Source organism: Halichoeres trimaculatus, unplaced genomic scaffold (genome assembly GCF_033239565.1).
Source record: "Halichoeres trimaculatus isolate MK-OKI-2021-1 unplaced genomic scaffold, fHalTri1.1 fHalTri1_scaffold_11, whole genome shotgun sequence".
Lineage (NCBI taxonomy): Eukaryota > Metazoa > Chordata > Actinopteri > Labriformes > Labridae > Halichoeres > Halichoeres trimaculatus.
In genome coordinates this window covers 4,138,440-4,151,979 of record NW_027437189.1, presented here as the reverse complement: position 1 = coordinate 4,151,979, position 13,540 = coordinate 4,138,440, and the positions used below count along the sequence as shown (strand labels likewise).

Sequence of the window (13,540 nt, the reverse complement as noted above, 5' to 3'; positions counted from 1 at the left end):
GTGCTTTAAACTCACAGCGAACACTTTAATACCAGATTTATGATCAGTTTCTGAACGATCCTCTGTGCCTGTTTTCAGCTCGTCTTTTCTCTCATTAAACTCTGTTGTGTGTTTGTAAAATTTCATGTAAAGTCTGAGCTGCTGCAGCGTCCAATCAGAGAGTGATATTCCATATGGGGGCGTGTCTGTCAGTGAAAAGACTTCCACAAAGCCGGCTCTCGTGTCTCCTCGATCATCGCTCCTCCGGTCAGTCTCCTCAATCCTCTCTCCTCTGAAGGCAATTATCACTTTGGGACAGTCTTCAAAATGGCGACTGGGAAATTACTTCCAGTGTCGTGGAGGAGATAGGATAGAGGAAGCACGAAGTTAACGCATTGAGACGCACCCACTGAAGACAAACTAATACAGTAATGACGCAGTGCATCGATTATGGAAAAACGTTGTCGACGCTTTTACTAACTGATTTTTATCGATCTGTTGTTGCAGCTCTTATTGAAACCAGAACAAGTACAACCAAAAGAAAACCTGACACACTGATTTTGACATGAAACTACTGGCTTAAAACAACATTATTTATCCTCAAAATGAACTCTTAAAGAGACTTTTCCACTGATTCGGTTTCATTAATCACTCCAGCACCTCTTTGACTTCTCTTTCTCATATCTGTCGTAGCCTGTTGACATCTTCTTTCCCAGCCGGGCGTCCTTAAACACAAACTGATCCCACATCGTACTTGTTTAGTGTTTACTTCGCATGTTTTTCCAGCTCTGTTGACTCCCCTATCATCCAGCTCTTCATGTTTTTAACCCTCTCTTCTTATTTTCCTCACTGGTTTTGTCTGTTTTGTTCTTTTTTTTTTCCAACCTGACTCCTTTCTGCTGACTGATGTGGTTGGAGCTCACCCAAAGGAGTCTGTTATTAGAGCAGCAACAGTCTGTTCTTCACCGTCTTCATCCTGCCGCGCAGAAACCGTCGGCTGTGGAATGCCCTAATTGACCAATCATAATTGAGTGTTAAACACAGCTGTGTAGAAATGTTTTATACACTCACCGAGTGTTGGAGGATGAAGTACCCAGAGATTTACCTTCAGGAAAGTTACAGGAGCTCAGTCATAAATTAGGCGAATTGGGCTGCGGTGTGATATTTACGAGGCAGCTTGTTTGTGGAGGGTGAGCGTCAGCGCAGACCCCGTGACGTGAAGCCGGCATATTTCCTCGTCTGGGTTTGTTGATTTCAGGAGGGCAACATTGGGCCACACATTATCCTGTGAACCTACATCGTCCTGCTGACCTGTGAATAACGCCACAGAGCAGCCTTCGCCAGCTCCTCTTTAACGAGTCAGCTCTGCCTCCCTCAGATTTGTTTTCAGATAGGAAATGTGTGGAAACACGTCAGTTTCAGTGAAGTTTAAGTGAAACACGTGTTGAGCTGTTGTCTTCTGCGAAGTTTCCTGCTGTGACATTTATTTCTAAATGTCATTTGACCTCCTGATCCCCTCTCCTCTTCCAGATAGCAAAGTTTATATTTAAATGCGAACCACATTCAGGGCTGAATAGGTCTCCCTGACATTTAAATAAGTGGATTTCATTACCTGGAGTTTTATGCTACACTTGTCTGCGCTCTGTGACGCACATGCCGTCAGTTTTCAGATATGTTGAATTTTTTTGGGGAGAGTTTATTCAGGTAAAGGTCAGGCCTCCGCCGCCGATGAATGCGTCACCGGTATCCTCGCGTTTCTCCTCATTCCTCTTTCGCAGGGAATCTGTTTCACCTTCGTCATCGCCGCGGCTCATTCCCCAGCTTTCGTCATCCATCTTCTTCAAACTCAGCGGCAGCATTCCTCATGTTTTCAGAGATTTATTCCAAATATTCATGTGAACATAACTTAAAGGCTCATCAGCCAGCACACTCCTGCTCCTCCTCAATCTTAGGGATTCTTTTAGTCGTATTATCCTGACAAAAAAAGCTCTAAATAGTTTGTGTGTGCAAGTGGTAACCCGCCAAGGCTGAGAATTTAGCTCTCTGACAAAGCAGGAGTATAGAGTTTTATCCTTAAAGTGCCTGAACACTGGAAAAGAGTTTTTAGTCAGGAAAGATGAAGACGTTTGATTTCATATGGTTTGATAGTGGTGTGCAGGAAAGGGTTAGGCTTTCCCTAGAGAATATGAATTCATGACACCACGCCAGCTGACAAATTTTAGAAAACAAAAATAAGAAAATGTATAGAAAGAGCAAAAGGCTCCATAAGAAAATAGATGCTGACAGATCCTGTCTGTTCACAGCAGCTGAAGCTCTTCCAATGTGGCGTTGGTGTCTGATGTTAGCTCTGTTAGCCATGTCTGTGAATAGCATAATGCTACTCTGCCTTCTGGTGTTCCCTCTGTTGCTGGGTTAGCACAGCTAGCTCGTCCATCTTATTGGAGATAGATCTTACGTTCCCAATAACGATGGATGGAAGGACAGGTCCATGTCGTCACTTCTTAGGTCGCACCTGAGAACCAGCACGTCATCCTCCCCTCCTTCTCCTCACCTTGTGGGGAAACATCTGGTCTAGCACCAGTTAGCATTGACATGCTACAGGCTGCTAACAGCTGAGTCAGGGTTCCTGCGGATCCTTGATTAGTCTTACAAGGCTTTGAATTCATAACTCTAAAAATAAGGCCTAAATTGGCATTAAAAAGTCTTAAATCCAAATTTCAAAAGTCTTAAAAATTTGAACACATTGGTTACATTTATGTTAGTTTGAAAAAAAAATATTAAGTAACATTTATCTATTTTAGTAAATAATTTCCTGATTTACTCTCGTGGCAACATCGTGTAATCACAATAGCGGAACTAAGAAAACGGTGATGTGGTTGCACCAGGAACTTTTAAAGCAGACGCATGTCTTGGTTCTACTTAAAGTGCCTGGAGAGAGAAAAAAATTAGGAAAAATTGGCAAAAAAATCAAAAAGTGGCTCAGGAAAAATGATTATGGCAGCAAAATTGAGAATTAAATTTGAAATCAAATAAAAAAAAACTGTAAAAATTCCAAAAATGGTTGTGACAGTGGATTGGGGCAAAAAAGGCATAAAGTTGTAAAAATGGGGTTAAAAAAAGGTAAAAAGTGATGTTTTATGTAAAATAAACATTGGGTTAAAATTGCCTCTAACCCAGGTCATTCATGTGGTGTTTTTGTTTGTTAGTCTTAAAAAGTCTTAAATTGAACTTGCCTTGAGCTGTAGGAACCCTGTGAGTTCACATGTAAACAATGCAACCATGGTTACATGTAGGATCTCCAAATGATCTACTCCAAATACAAAGATGACTTAAAAGAGACAAAAAAATTACAAGAAACTTTTTAAAAATGATAACAGAGGCAGCTGAATGAAAACTTAGGAAGACTGTTTCACAATGTTGGAGCCACCACTGCAAAAGCATGTTCTCCTTTAGTCTTTAGACGGGCTCAAGGGACCACCAACAAGTCCTGGTCAGAGGACTTAAGTGACCTGCTGATGAGGTTAAGGTGGAGCAGGTCAGCGTTATTATCAGGAGCCTGACTGTGCAGAGCTCTGTAGACAAATACAAGAACCTTAAAATTATTGAAGTTAATTTAAGTTGGTGGAGAGAGGATTTACTGAGACCAGTGAAAAGTGAATTACATTAATCCAAACAGGATGACACAAAGGCATGAATAAACATTTCTAGTTCAGGATGTAAAACAACCGACGTAAGTTTAGAAATGTTGTCATATACAGCAGTGATGTTAAAGATCTGTCAGGCAGACAAAATTTTGGAGTAATGTTTAAAGATTGCATGTCCAAGGAGACTTTCTGAAAAATGCAAACTGTAAAAGAAAAGTTTACCATGTTCGTCAAAGTGGGCGTTTCCAAGAGACTGACCAATTACAATTCTTCTATATTTCTGTATTTTGCGATTTTTAGTTTGCTTTTGTAGCACCAGGCCAAGTGAAAAAGATGGAGCCATATTTTCCCCAAAAGTGCACATCACATGTGAGTCGGTTATTAAGATTATTTGGGGGATCTGACGTCTCAACTTTTTCCAACCCAGCTTAGAAACAAAGACTTAAATAAAAGGTATGAAAAGAAAAATCAATACAATATGAGTTAAAATTGTAAAACAAAAAATCTAAAATCTATGATGCAACCATTTTTTTTCTCCCTCCTCTATTAAACTAAATAAAATTTAGTTGTCAGCTTTTTTTTCTGAAGACTGGTCTCAAAAGGAGAGGGTTGTCATATAATTAGGTCATGTTGATTTGAACTTTGGAAGATGGGTTTAAATCTCCTCAGGGTTCCTGTAAAGAAAGATACAGACCCTGTTTTCTTGTTACATAAGCACAAACAGGCTGTGGGCTCAGACAGGCAGATATTTACTCTGAGGTTTCTTTTTTTCTGACTCAAGCTTTTCATTGAGGCTTTTGTTTTTCTCAACGATTCGCTCTGTTTAAAAACTTTTTCCTTCTCTCGAGGCCTCACTGAGACTGTAAATACTACTAATGTAGCTACACTAACTTATTTGTGCCACAGTCACAGTAAAAGTCGTCTCCTCCACCTCCTCTCTGTGTGTGTTTGTAGGTGACAATAGTGGACACGGGGGTGAGGGGGACCATCGCTGTGGGCCTGGTGCCTAAATTCTACAGGCTGGACCACCAGCCTGGCTGGCTGCCATACTCTGTAGCTTACCACGCCGACAACGGCAAGTAAGTCAAACCACAGTCATCTATACTCCACTGTACAGCTTTGGTTTCTTGCATGATTTGACATAATGGATTGTGGCCGGTTGATTCTGCTGCTTCCACACACGGCTTCAGGAGGAACAGTAATTCATTCTCCATCGCTCAGACTCTTTCTTTACGCTTTTAACAGGAAAAAACGATGGGGAACAGAAAGAGCAGCTTTGGCACAGTGGCTCTGAGCATCTGCACGGCTAATTATGATTTTAAAGGACCTCAAAATAATCAATTTATATCAGAATATGACTTACTCAGAATCAAAAATGATGTTTTATCTCTTTTTATTGTTTAAATAACCATAAAAAACAGAGTAAAAAAAACTGACAGTAAGAATGGTTTTGAAAAAGAAACTTGGCATTGTAGAAAAAGTTGAATTGAATCTGAAACAAGGATTGGCATTGTAAAATGTTTAACTAGTAATCAAAATACAGACATTTGAAAAGATGCAATTCTCTACTCCACTAAATCGCTTATTAGACCCCCTGAACTTGCTCAAAAACTCACCAAAATTGGCACACACATGAGTGCCAAAAATTTTGATATGACACCAACTATGACCCCCGACTTCCCATTATATGCTCTCTAGTGCCACTTAGGCTCACTAAAATGGCACTAGCAGCCAGTAGTAATGTCGAACAGACATCAACCCAACATCAAAATGTTCGTCTCATTGAGATGCAAGAATCATATGTCGACATCCCTGACCTATCTCCAACAGGAAACCGGTGATTTACCTTTCAAAATAAAATTTCGCCACATTTTTACCCTTTCTACAAAAATGATCTCCTCCTAAACCATAAATGGTGACAGCTTGAAATTCACTCACATGACAGACTAGACCCTGCTCTACGAAAGCAGTGCGGGATTTTGACGCTTTGGACTCGGTTTTCAAATAACAAGCCCTCAAAGTCGCTGAACCCAACAGAAGCCCTCCTAGCTCCTTCCATTAAAATACATAGGATTTCTGATTCCTGTCCATGCAGGCTGCCGCATTTGGGCCTCTAGACAAAAAAGTAAAAGTCGTACAGCTTTAAAATGATATGGATTGATTACTGACAAAATTCCCTACAAAAATATCATATTTTTATACAGATTTGGGTGAAATTGTGGCATCTATAAGGAGCTGTTTCCAAAATTTTTGTGAATAAGTTTCACCCTTCACTCTGCTGCAGTTCCGTGGTGATGTCACACACTGATTAGGAGTTCCGTGCAGCAGTTGATGATGTCGCACACTGATTAGGAGTTCTGTGCAGCTGGTCATGTGAGTCAGCAGAGGGAATAATACATTTTATTAATTTTTATAGCACTAAGAGGGCCAGAAAGGGATAAAACCCTGACAGTGGAGGTAAAACCTTGACAGTGGACGTGAAACAGTTATGACAGACCGGCAAAATCTTACTGTCAGTGTTCGACTCCATATAAAAACAGATGATCCAGGTTAAATATTTCTCCACCAACAGGAGAAAACACAGGCAGAAAACTCAGCATCTAAAGTCATTACCATCCCTGGTTTTGTACTCTGTGTACTCTGTAGTTTTGTTTCTGACAGGATGCATATTAACTACAGCTTAGCCCACACACGTAGGCTCTGCTGCTGTGCCATAACCTCTGATATTCTATACTTTACAAATATAAATTCACCCTTAGTGTCAGTCTCCTGCTTTTTTAGACTTACTTAGAGAATTTAGACTCACTCTGCTTCACTGAGAGGAAATAATTGGAGTTATAAAGAAGATGTGGGTTTTAATTTCTTATTTCTTTTGCAGGTTGTACAATGGAAACCCCGTGGGGCAGCAGTTCGGGCCAAAGTGTGCTCGTGGTGACCGCATCGGCTGCGGGATTCACTCAGAAAACATTGAAGCCGGTTTAACGACAGTCTTTTTTACCAAAAACGGCAAAGAGGTGAGTCTTCATCAACAGTATCATGAAGCTTCCTCAGGTGTTGTGTTTTTAACCCTGACGGCCTTGGCTGATGCAGGTGGGCTCAGTGGAGGTTCCCGTGTCTGCAGAGGGGCTCTTCCCCGCGGTGGGGATGCACTCCATGGGGGAGGAGGTGAAGGTCGACCTGCAGGCCGAGTGGTTCCTGGAGGAAGATGAAAGCATGATGATGGTGGACAGCCATGAAGACGACTGGGGGCGGCTGCACGACGTCAGGGTGAGCGGCACGGTAAGAAGTCAGATTTATTATTTATTATTATGGCTAAAACAATTCTTTGACATTTCAGTTAAGTGCAGAAAGGACAGCGAAATCGGCTCTTTGTTTATCTTGCACGGAGGTTTAAGGATGGCGCCTCTGTTTGCAATTCAGATCACAAGTCTAGAAACCCCCTGTTTGAAGTCTTGATGCTGAATCATTGCATTTTGTTTAAGCTGACTCACTGAACCCTGAGAGATGCAGGGCGACAGCGTGGGCGGCTTTAAGCTTTACAAACTGTCTGAAACTACAGTAAACTACAAAATGCACAGTGACAGAGGAGCGTAGTTAAAAACCCAGGGCACACTCGACACGACTCCCTTCTGTCGGTAAAGTAAGTCGTACAACTCTTGAACCTGATCGCCGTACTCCCCTCACTGTTGGTACTTCTCCCGCTGGCTGAGCTGTCAGCAGCCCGGCAGGAGGAGCGACCTGCTGAATGTGAGGAATGCTCAGGCTGATCTATGACGAGGAGTCGCAGTGAGTGTTTCAGGTAAAACAGACAAAGAGGAGAGATGAACTCCTCTTTCTCTGGGATGAAGCCAAAAATAACATTTCTTATGACGGGGCTGGAATCAGAGGTGATTTTCTGGGATAAAAGACTCCATTTCCCATAAGCACCATCACCCACTGTCAGAAAGACGTTGGGTGACATAAAGTTTGAAACCTGACAACAATCAAACTTTGTCAACTCAGTCTGTTGGTGAGTAGACAACCTGTTCAGTGTCCAGTAACTGGGTTTCCGTTTTCCACCTAGAATTACACAAAATCTAAGTATTTGATTTAGAAAAAATGATGGAAACACTCAAATTTGAAAAACCTCTCAGATTTGTAAAAAAAAAAATACTGAAGTTGTTTTACAGAAGTTTCCATATTGAATTTTATACTATTCGTGCAACAGAAACACCTTTAACACAAAATCATGTCACTGAATAACAAAATCTCCCTCACCTCCTCGGCCACGAACCCCTCCCAGAAGCCTTTAGTCCACATTTACATTAATGGCATTAAAGTGATACTCCGGGATGGAACAAGTTGGGTCCTATCACAAGGTTTAGGGCAGAAATTACCCCTACAGCAGTGTTTTTGTGCAGCAGAAGCCCAGAGCGCTCACACCAAACACCCCCTCCCTGCTCCTCTGCAGGTTTCCTCTGCACTCAGACGGGGCCATATTTTACTTGACCAAAAACACAAATAAACGGACTCCCACCGAGAAAATCTGATATGGGTCTGCATTCACGCTTTATTTAGAGAATTTTCAGCGCGTTACTTTCACACAAGAACACCGCTAAATAGACTCTAGTTCTCATCGTGTCATAAAACGGCGCTACCTCCGCTGCAGAGCCACAGCTGGCGACGAGGCGCTCGCCGCTTAGTGTATCAGTCCGCGCGCGCGTGGCGTGCCATATATAAACAAACACAGGTAGTCTGCCAGGACGAAGAGACACGAGCTGGAGATGATGATTTTCATTCTGCGTTTTGTTCCTTCCTGTTTTAAGCAGGCGTGGTCACAGATGACAGTTTGACCAGAGAATAAAAACGCAAATCGGCCTTGTCGTCACTGCAGCGTCCTGACAGTTCTTTTATTTTAACACCTTCTGCTTTCCTCTGTCTGCCTTTTCCCATCAAAACGACAGTTCAGCTCTTAAAATGTTTGGGATCTCCATGGTTACCGCCGGTCACAGTCCTCCCTACTTCTTCCACAGTCTGCAAACTGAATCTCATAGGTCGAGATTTGACTCAAGTTGTGCACAATTCTTTGATTTTGTGTGATGGTGTGATGGAGATGCAGCTAGTCTTTATTAGTATAGCGCCAAATCATAACAAACATGATCTAAGGACATTTTCCAAAAACTTTGACAGTCTAAACCTTTAAACATTTATACACTTTTATTAACAGAAACCCAACATCAAGACAAGATAAGAAGTCTTGTCCTAACCCACCATAAGTACAGCACTTTGCAACGTTTACTGAGTTATAATGTAGAGGAAAAACTTCCCTTTAACAAGCAGTCGGTCTTCGTGCTGTGGATGGATTCATGTTCTCAGGGGAAAGTCTAACCCGACGACAGATCCTGAGAAAAAACATATTTTGGTGCTGATAATCTCGTCTGATCATGAATTATAAACAGGCAAATCTATAAAAGTAAGACTATGTAAAGATGACCTATAGAGTCCTCACACGGCCTTTAAAACATGGAAAATTAATGCTGCGGCTCTCAGGGTCGGCCAAAACCGACACAAATAAGTACAGTAGGAAAAACAAAACACTTAGAAAGTGATATGTTTACTGGCTCCAAACGGGGCTGAAAATGAAGAATAAGCTGGTGTGTGCTTTGGAAGACGTCTGCCCCATAATGTTGGCTAATTAGAAAATGTTTTCTCAGATGGTGAAATGCATACGTTCTGTCAAATAAGGTAACCTGAACTGGTTGCCTTCCCTTCGTACATACAGTTTGTTTTCCTAACATATGTCTGATTGAATGGGATGGATTACAGTGTAGCTTTTCTTCTGCTCTCTCCTCTGCGCGGCCGTTGCCAGTCCCCCGTGTTTGTTTTGTACTCGCACAAGATCCTTCAGCCGTCTGTTCTCCAGTAAATCCCTCCGTGTTGACAGCTCCACTTACGGCTCTCTGAGCGCCAGGGAAAGCTCCTGACACAATTACTCTAATATTATTTTGTCTAATTCGTTGTAGGGTCTTGTCATGACTGGATTTGGGTCATCTCGAAAAGTGGTTTTTGCAGACAGATTCATGACATCAGCTCGAGGACTTTTCTCCTTTTTCTGGAGATAAACAGCAGAGTTACTGTAAAGAGTGTTTTGTTCCCTCTCCGCGGTGTCAGAGTTTGGGATTATGCAACAGTTTGGCAGGTTTACCAGCAAAGCTCAGGAACATAATCAGGGTAACACACTTCTTTTTTATCTGGGGTTAAAAGCACAGAGAGATCAGCTGGGAATCCCCGACCTGCTGTACTGAAGGAGGACGGACTCATCACCAGAAACACAGGACAGAGAGAGTTATAAGGACGTCTGTAGCATAAACCTGAGGGGTGCGAGAAAAAATGTATTCACATAAGTATCTGGATTTTTTTGGTTCAGCAATGTTGAAATCCCGTTTTTTTTTTCAAATTTAAACTCTTTGTTTTAGCCTTTGATTATAAGCTGGGTTGTAAAAAAAGTTCCTGCTTTTCTCCAGCAGAGGGCCAACTGTTTTTCTTCGACTATCTAGTAACATGATGTCAGATATCCTGAACAAATCCTAAAAAATAACTCCCATGTGATGTGCATTTTTGGGAAAATATGGCTCCTGATGTAGTCTGTAGAAATAATCATCGTCATCATCATTCAACTTATTCTCATGGTCTGTTAAATAAGTGAATTAAAAAAAAATCAGAAATATCAAAGAAATGCAATTTAAATCAACACCCCACTCAGGGATGGGGATTGATAAGATTTTATTAATTCTAAAGTCCTTATCAATTCTGCTACTGATCTGACTCTTTATCGATTCCTTTTGTGAATCTTCTTTGTACAAAAAGTAGCTTTAAAGGTTTTCTGGGTGAACAACATTAAATTTAGTTTTTAAGTGGATAAATATGTAATTGGTCACTGGATCTGGGTATCTCTGGACGTATATACACAGAAATAAGAAAGAATTGCACGTCATGTGATATTGATGTACGGAGACTCAAGTAGGCCATCTAGTGTCTCGAAGTGGTTACAGCAATATTCTAAGCTGTTTGGAACCTTGCGGTAGTTTTTGAAGTCAGCCATGAGCCTGTACGTAACTTTTTTTGATTTTCCTGTGAGTATTTCAACATTTTGAGTTCTCAGTAGGGGTGCACCGATCACTGATCTTTTAAAAGCCTGACCTGCTGATACCGATTTGGACAGATACTGATTTTTATTTTTTATTTTTTATAACTGACAGCATATACCTTTAATGTTCCAATCTTATTTTATTGAAAATCATTGAACAATACCTGTGAAGCAATAAAATCTTTATGTTTAAACTAAACCAACCAATAAAGTGTCCTGAGTTTTAGGTCTCAGAGCAAAAAGCAAGAATGGCTGGCTGTCAGACCTTCCTGGAGGAATATAAGATCAGTTTCATATGTAAGGATGTGCCAATCACCTATCGATCAATTGGTGCACGTCTAGTTCTCAGAATTTTTTTTACAAAGAGTAACTGTGATATGTTTCTGTGATGAAAGTTGAAATTATATTCTGAAGCCAAAGTTAAACCGATGTATGCTAACTGTTAGCATATCAATGCAATTTCCCATACATGTTAGCATCAAGCTAGCGCTCTTTTTGTTTTTGGTAAATAAGTAGATTTATAACATGTTGGATGTGTTGAATAGTAAAACTTCAAGCTGAAAATCCTGAATCAGAGTTTTCTTGGGAAACTTTTATCCGACTGCTAAGCTAAGATAGCTGCAGCAGCCTAGTCATGTAAGGTCCTGCAGCTCCGGCATAGTGTAAGGAGTTAATAAGGGAAGGCTAATGATATTAACGGATTGAAACATGTCATATTGACTCTCAACAAGAACTGGTTTTTGATTCCCATCCCTAACCTTGTGAGAGTTGTGTTCAGAGCAGGTCTTCACTCATTTGTCTAAATTTTGCTCAAACCCTTCACCACGAGAGCACCATCTGTGTCATGATATTGTCAGCTCTTAAAACCTGTCCTCTTAAACCTGTCCTTAGATCTTCTTGGTTTGTTATTGAATCAAGGCATGTTTGGTAAAAAAGAGAATTCAAGGGAAGCCGTGAAGAAGAATTGAAAACAGTCCATGTTTTCTGTTGTTAAAGTTTTTGTGAGTGTGCCCAAATTCTCAAACTTTGCTTGTTGACAGTTTGCCTGAAGACGGCGTCGTAGCTTCCTTCCCTCGACCAGTTTCTGGATATCAAGCTATGAAAACTAAATCAACCAAAGCCAACTTCCCTAGCATGGTTTAAAGTTGTTTGTGTCCCTTTGTTCCAGCTCTCAGATGAAGTGTTTACAGCGGTTTCCTCTGACTGATACTCAGCCTGTTGGTGGTACGGTTACAGGGTTCAGGTTCAGGTTCAGGGTTAGTTTCTCAGAAACTATGATTCAGGTCGTAGGTGTTTTCGAGCCACTGGAGTGTAACCCCATTGTTAACAAGCTGCTGTGTCATCAGAGCGATCACAGCGGTGATGAACTGTAGCACCTTTGTTCTGGGGTAAGGTGTGAGTTCCCACCCTCCTTCCCCTCCAACGTCTTCAAAAAGCAACCACAAGACTAAAAGCAGGTCTGTCATTGACATAAGAGGGATGGAGGCCCGGCTGCGTGTGGGTCCCGTATGTGGTTACGTGATAAACGTGGCTGTCCGCCGCGGTACAATCATGCGCCACACACACAGTACAGAGGCCGTCGTGGACTCTCCGAGCAGACGGCTCATAAAAGCAGAGAGGGATGATTCAACCAGCAGTCCCGCTCTCCGTCTCCCCTTCTGTTTTTCTGGACCCAGCGGCGGCGATGGCATGAAACCCGCCGGTGGAGCCAAGTGCCTGGCGGTCCACCAGGTTGTAAAAATTCAATAAGTGGAGTAACGGGACTCGCAGGAATCTTTTACTCTCTCTTATGTGGTTGGAGGTTTTCACAGCTGCACAGTCCACTCAGACGTCCAGAAGTTTCACTCCTTTCTTCCCCTTTGTTTCCCGCTCGTGACTAAGCTACCGTTAGCCTCCGGGCGCACGATGTGGTCATCGCCGTGCAGGTGCTGACACTCCAACTGATAAGCTGTCGAGTTTGAACACGTCTGTGTGTAGATAATGAGGACAGAGGAGGGTGTGGGATGGAGGAGTGCTTGGAGGAGCAGCAGGGAAACAAAGGAGACGTGTGGTGAAGACGTTTAGCAGATAGGAGGAGAATTAAAGGGAGGACAGACGTTTGTTTTCGAGGCTCAAACTTTGAGTAAGTTTGAGGTAAGATTATGTTTTAGGGGCAGAACATTCTGTCTGCCTGGAGGTGGTCTCACTTAATCTCCTCAATGATTTAGACTTTTAATTTATTTTATTCATTCTGTGGTTTCGACCAGAAACTTTAACCGTCTCTGTTTGCTTCAACTTTTCCAACTTTGAGTCTCTGAACAAACAACTCCTCTGTTTTCCTTCTGTATCAGCCCCTCCACCCAATCCACCCTGTTTCCTCTCCTCTGTCCTCATCTCCTCTCCTCCACTTTGCTCCTGTTTCCTGCTCCTTAACCTAAAATGATCTCCTCTAAACTTTATTGACTCTTCTCTGCTGCTGTGTATTTCTTTATCAAATATTAACTCTCTCCTTAAACAGGATGTTTCTCAGATATCGCTCTGTTTTTTTTTTAATGAGCCTCTTCTGAGGAGCGTACCATTTTGTTTCCTCTCCTTAACTCTCTCCTTCATCCTCATCAGATTGTCATGTTTTTGCTTGATTCATAAAAAAAATTTCTCTATGTGAGAAAAAGCAAAGATATAAATCTTGCCGTCGTCATATGTCACTGGAGGATCTTCATTCTGATTGGCTGTCATGGCACGAACCATTTGGCGAGTACAGTTTTTAACTTCCACCTGTGTCCCTTCGTGGACTTTACTCTTTAATCACTTG

At 41.7% G+C, this 13,540-nt stretch overlaps 1 protein-coding gene across 1 annotated transcript in view; it reads left to right on the top strand.

Annotated features, from left to right (window-relative positions):
- spryd3 (SPRY domain containing 3) overlaps positions 1-13,540 on the top strand; it is an 87,498-nt gene that overhangs the window by 5,196 nt on the left and 68,762 nt on the right. The window contains exons 4-6 of the mRNA XM_074681293.1: positions 4,578-4,702; positions 6,502-6,637; positions 6,714-6,902. Coding sequence (XP_074537394.1) covers positions 4,578-4,702; positions 6,502-6,637; positions 6,714-6,902 — 450 coding nt within the window. The remainder of the gene's footprint in view (positions 1-4,577; positions 4,703-6,501; positions 6,638-6,713; positions 6,903-13,540) is intronic.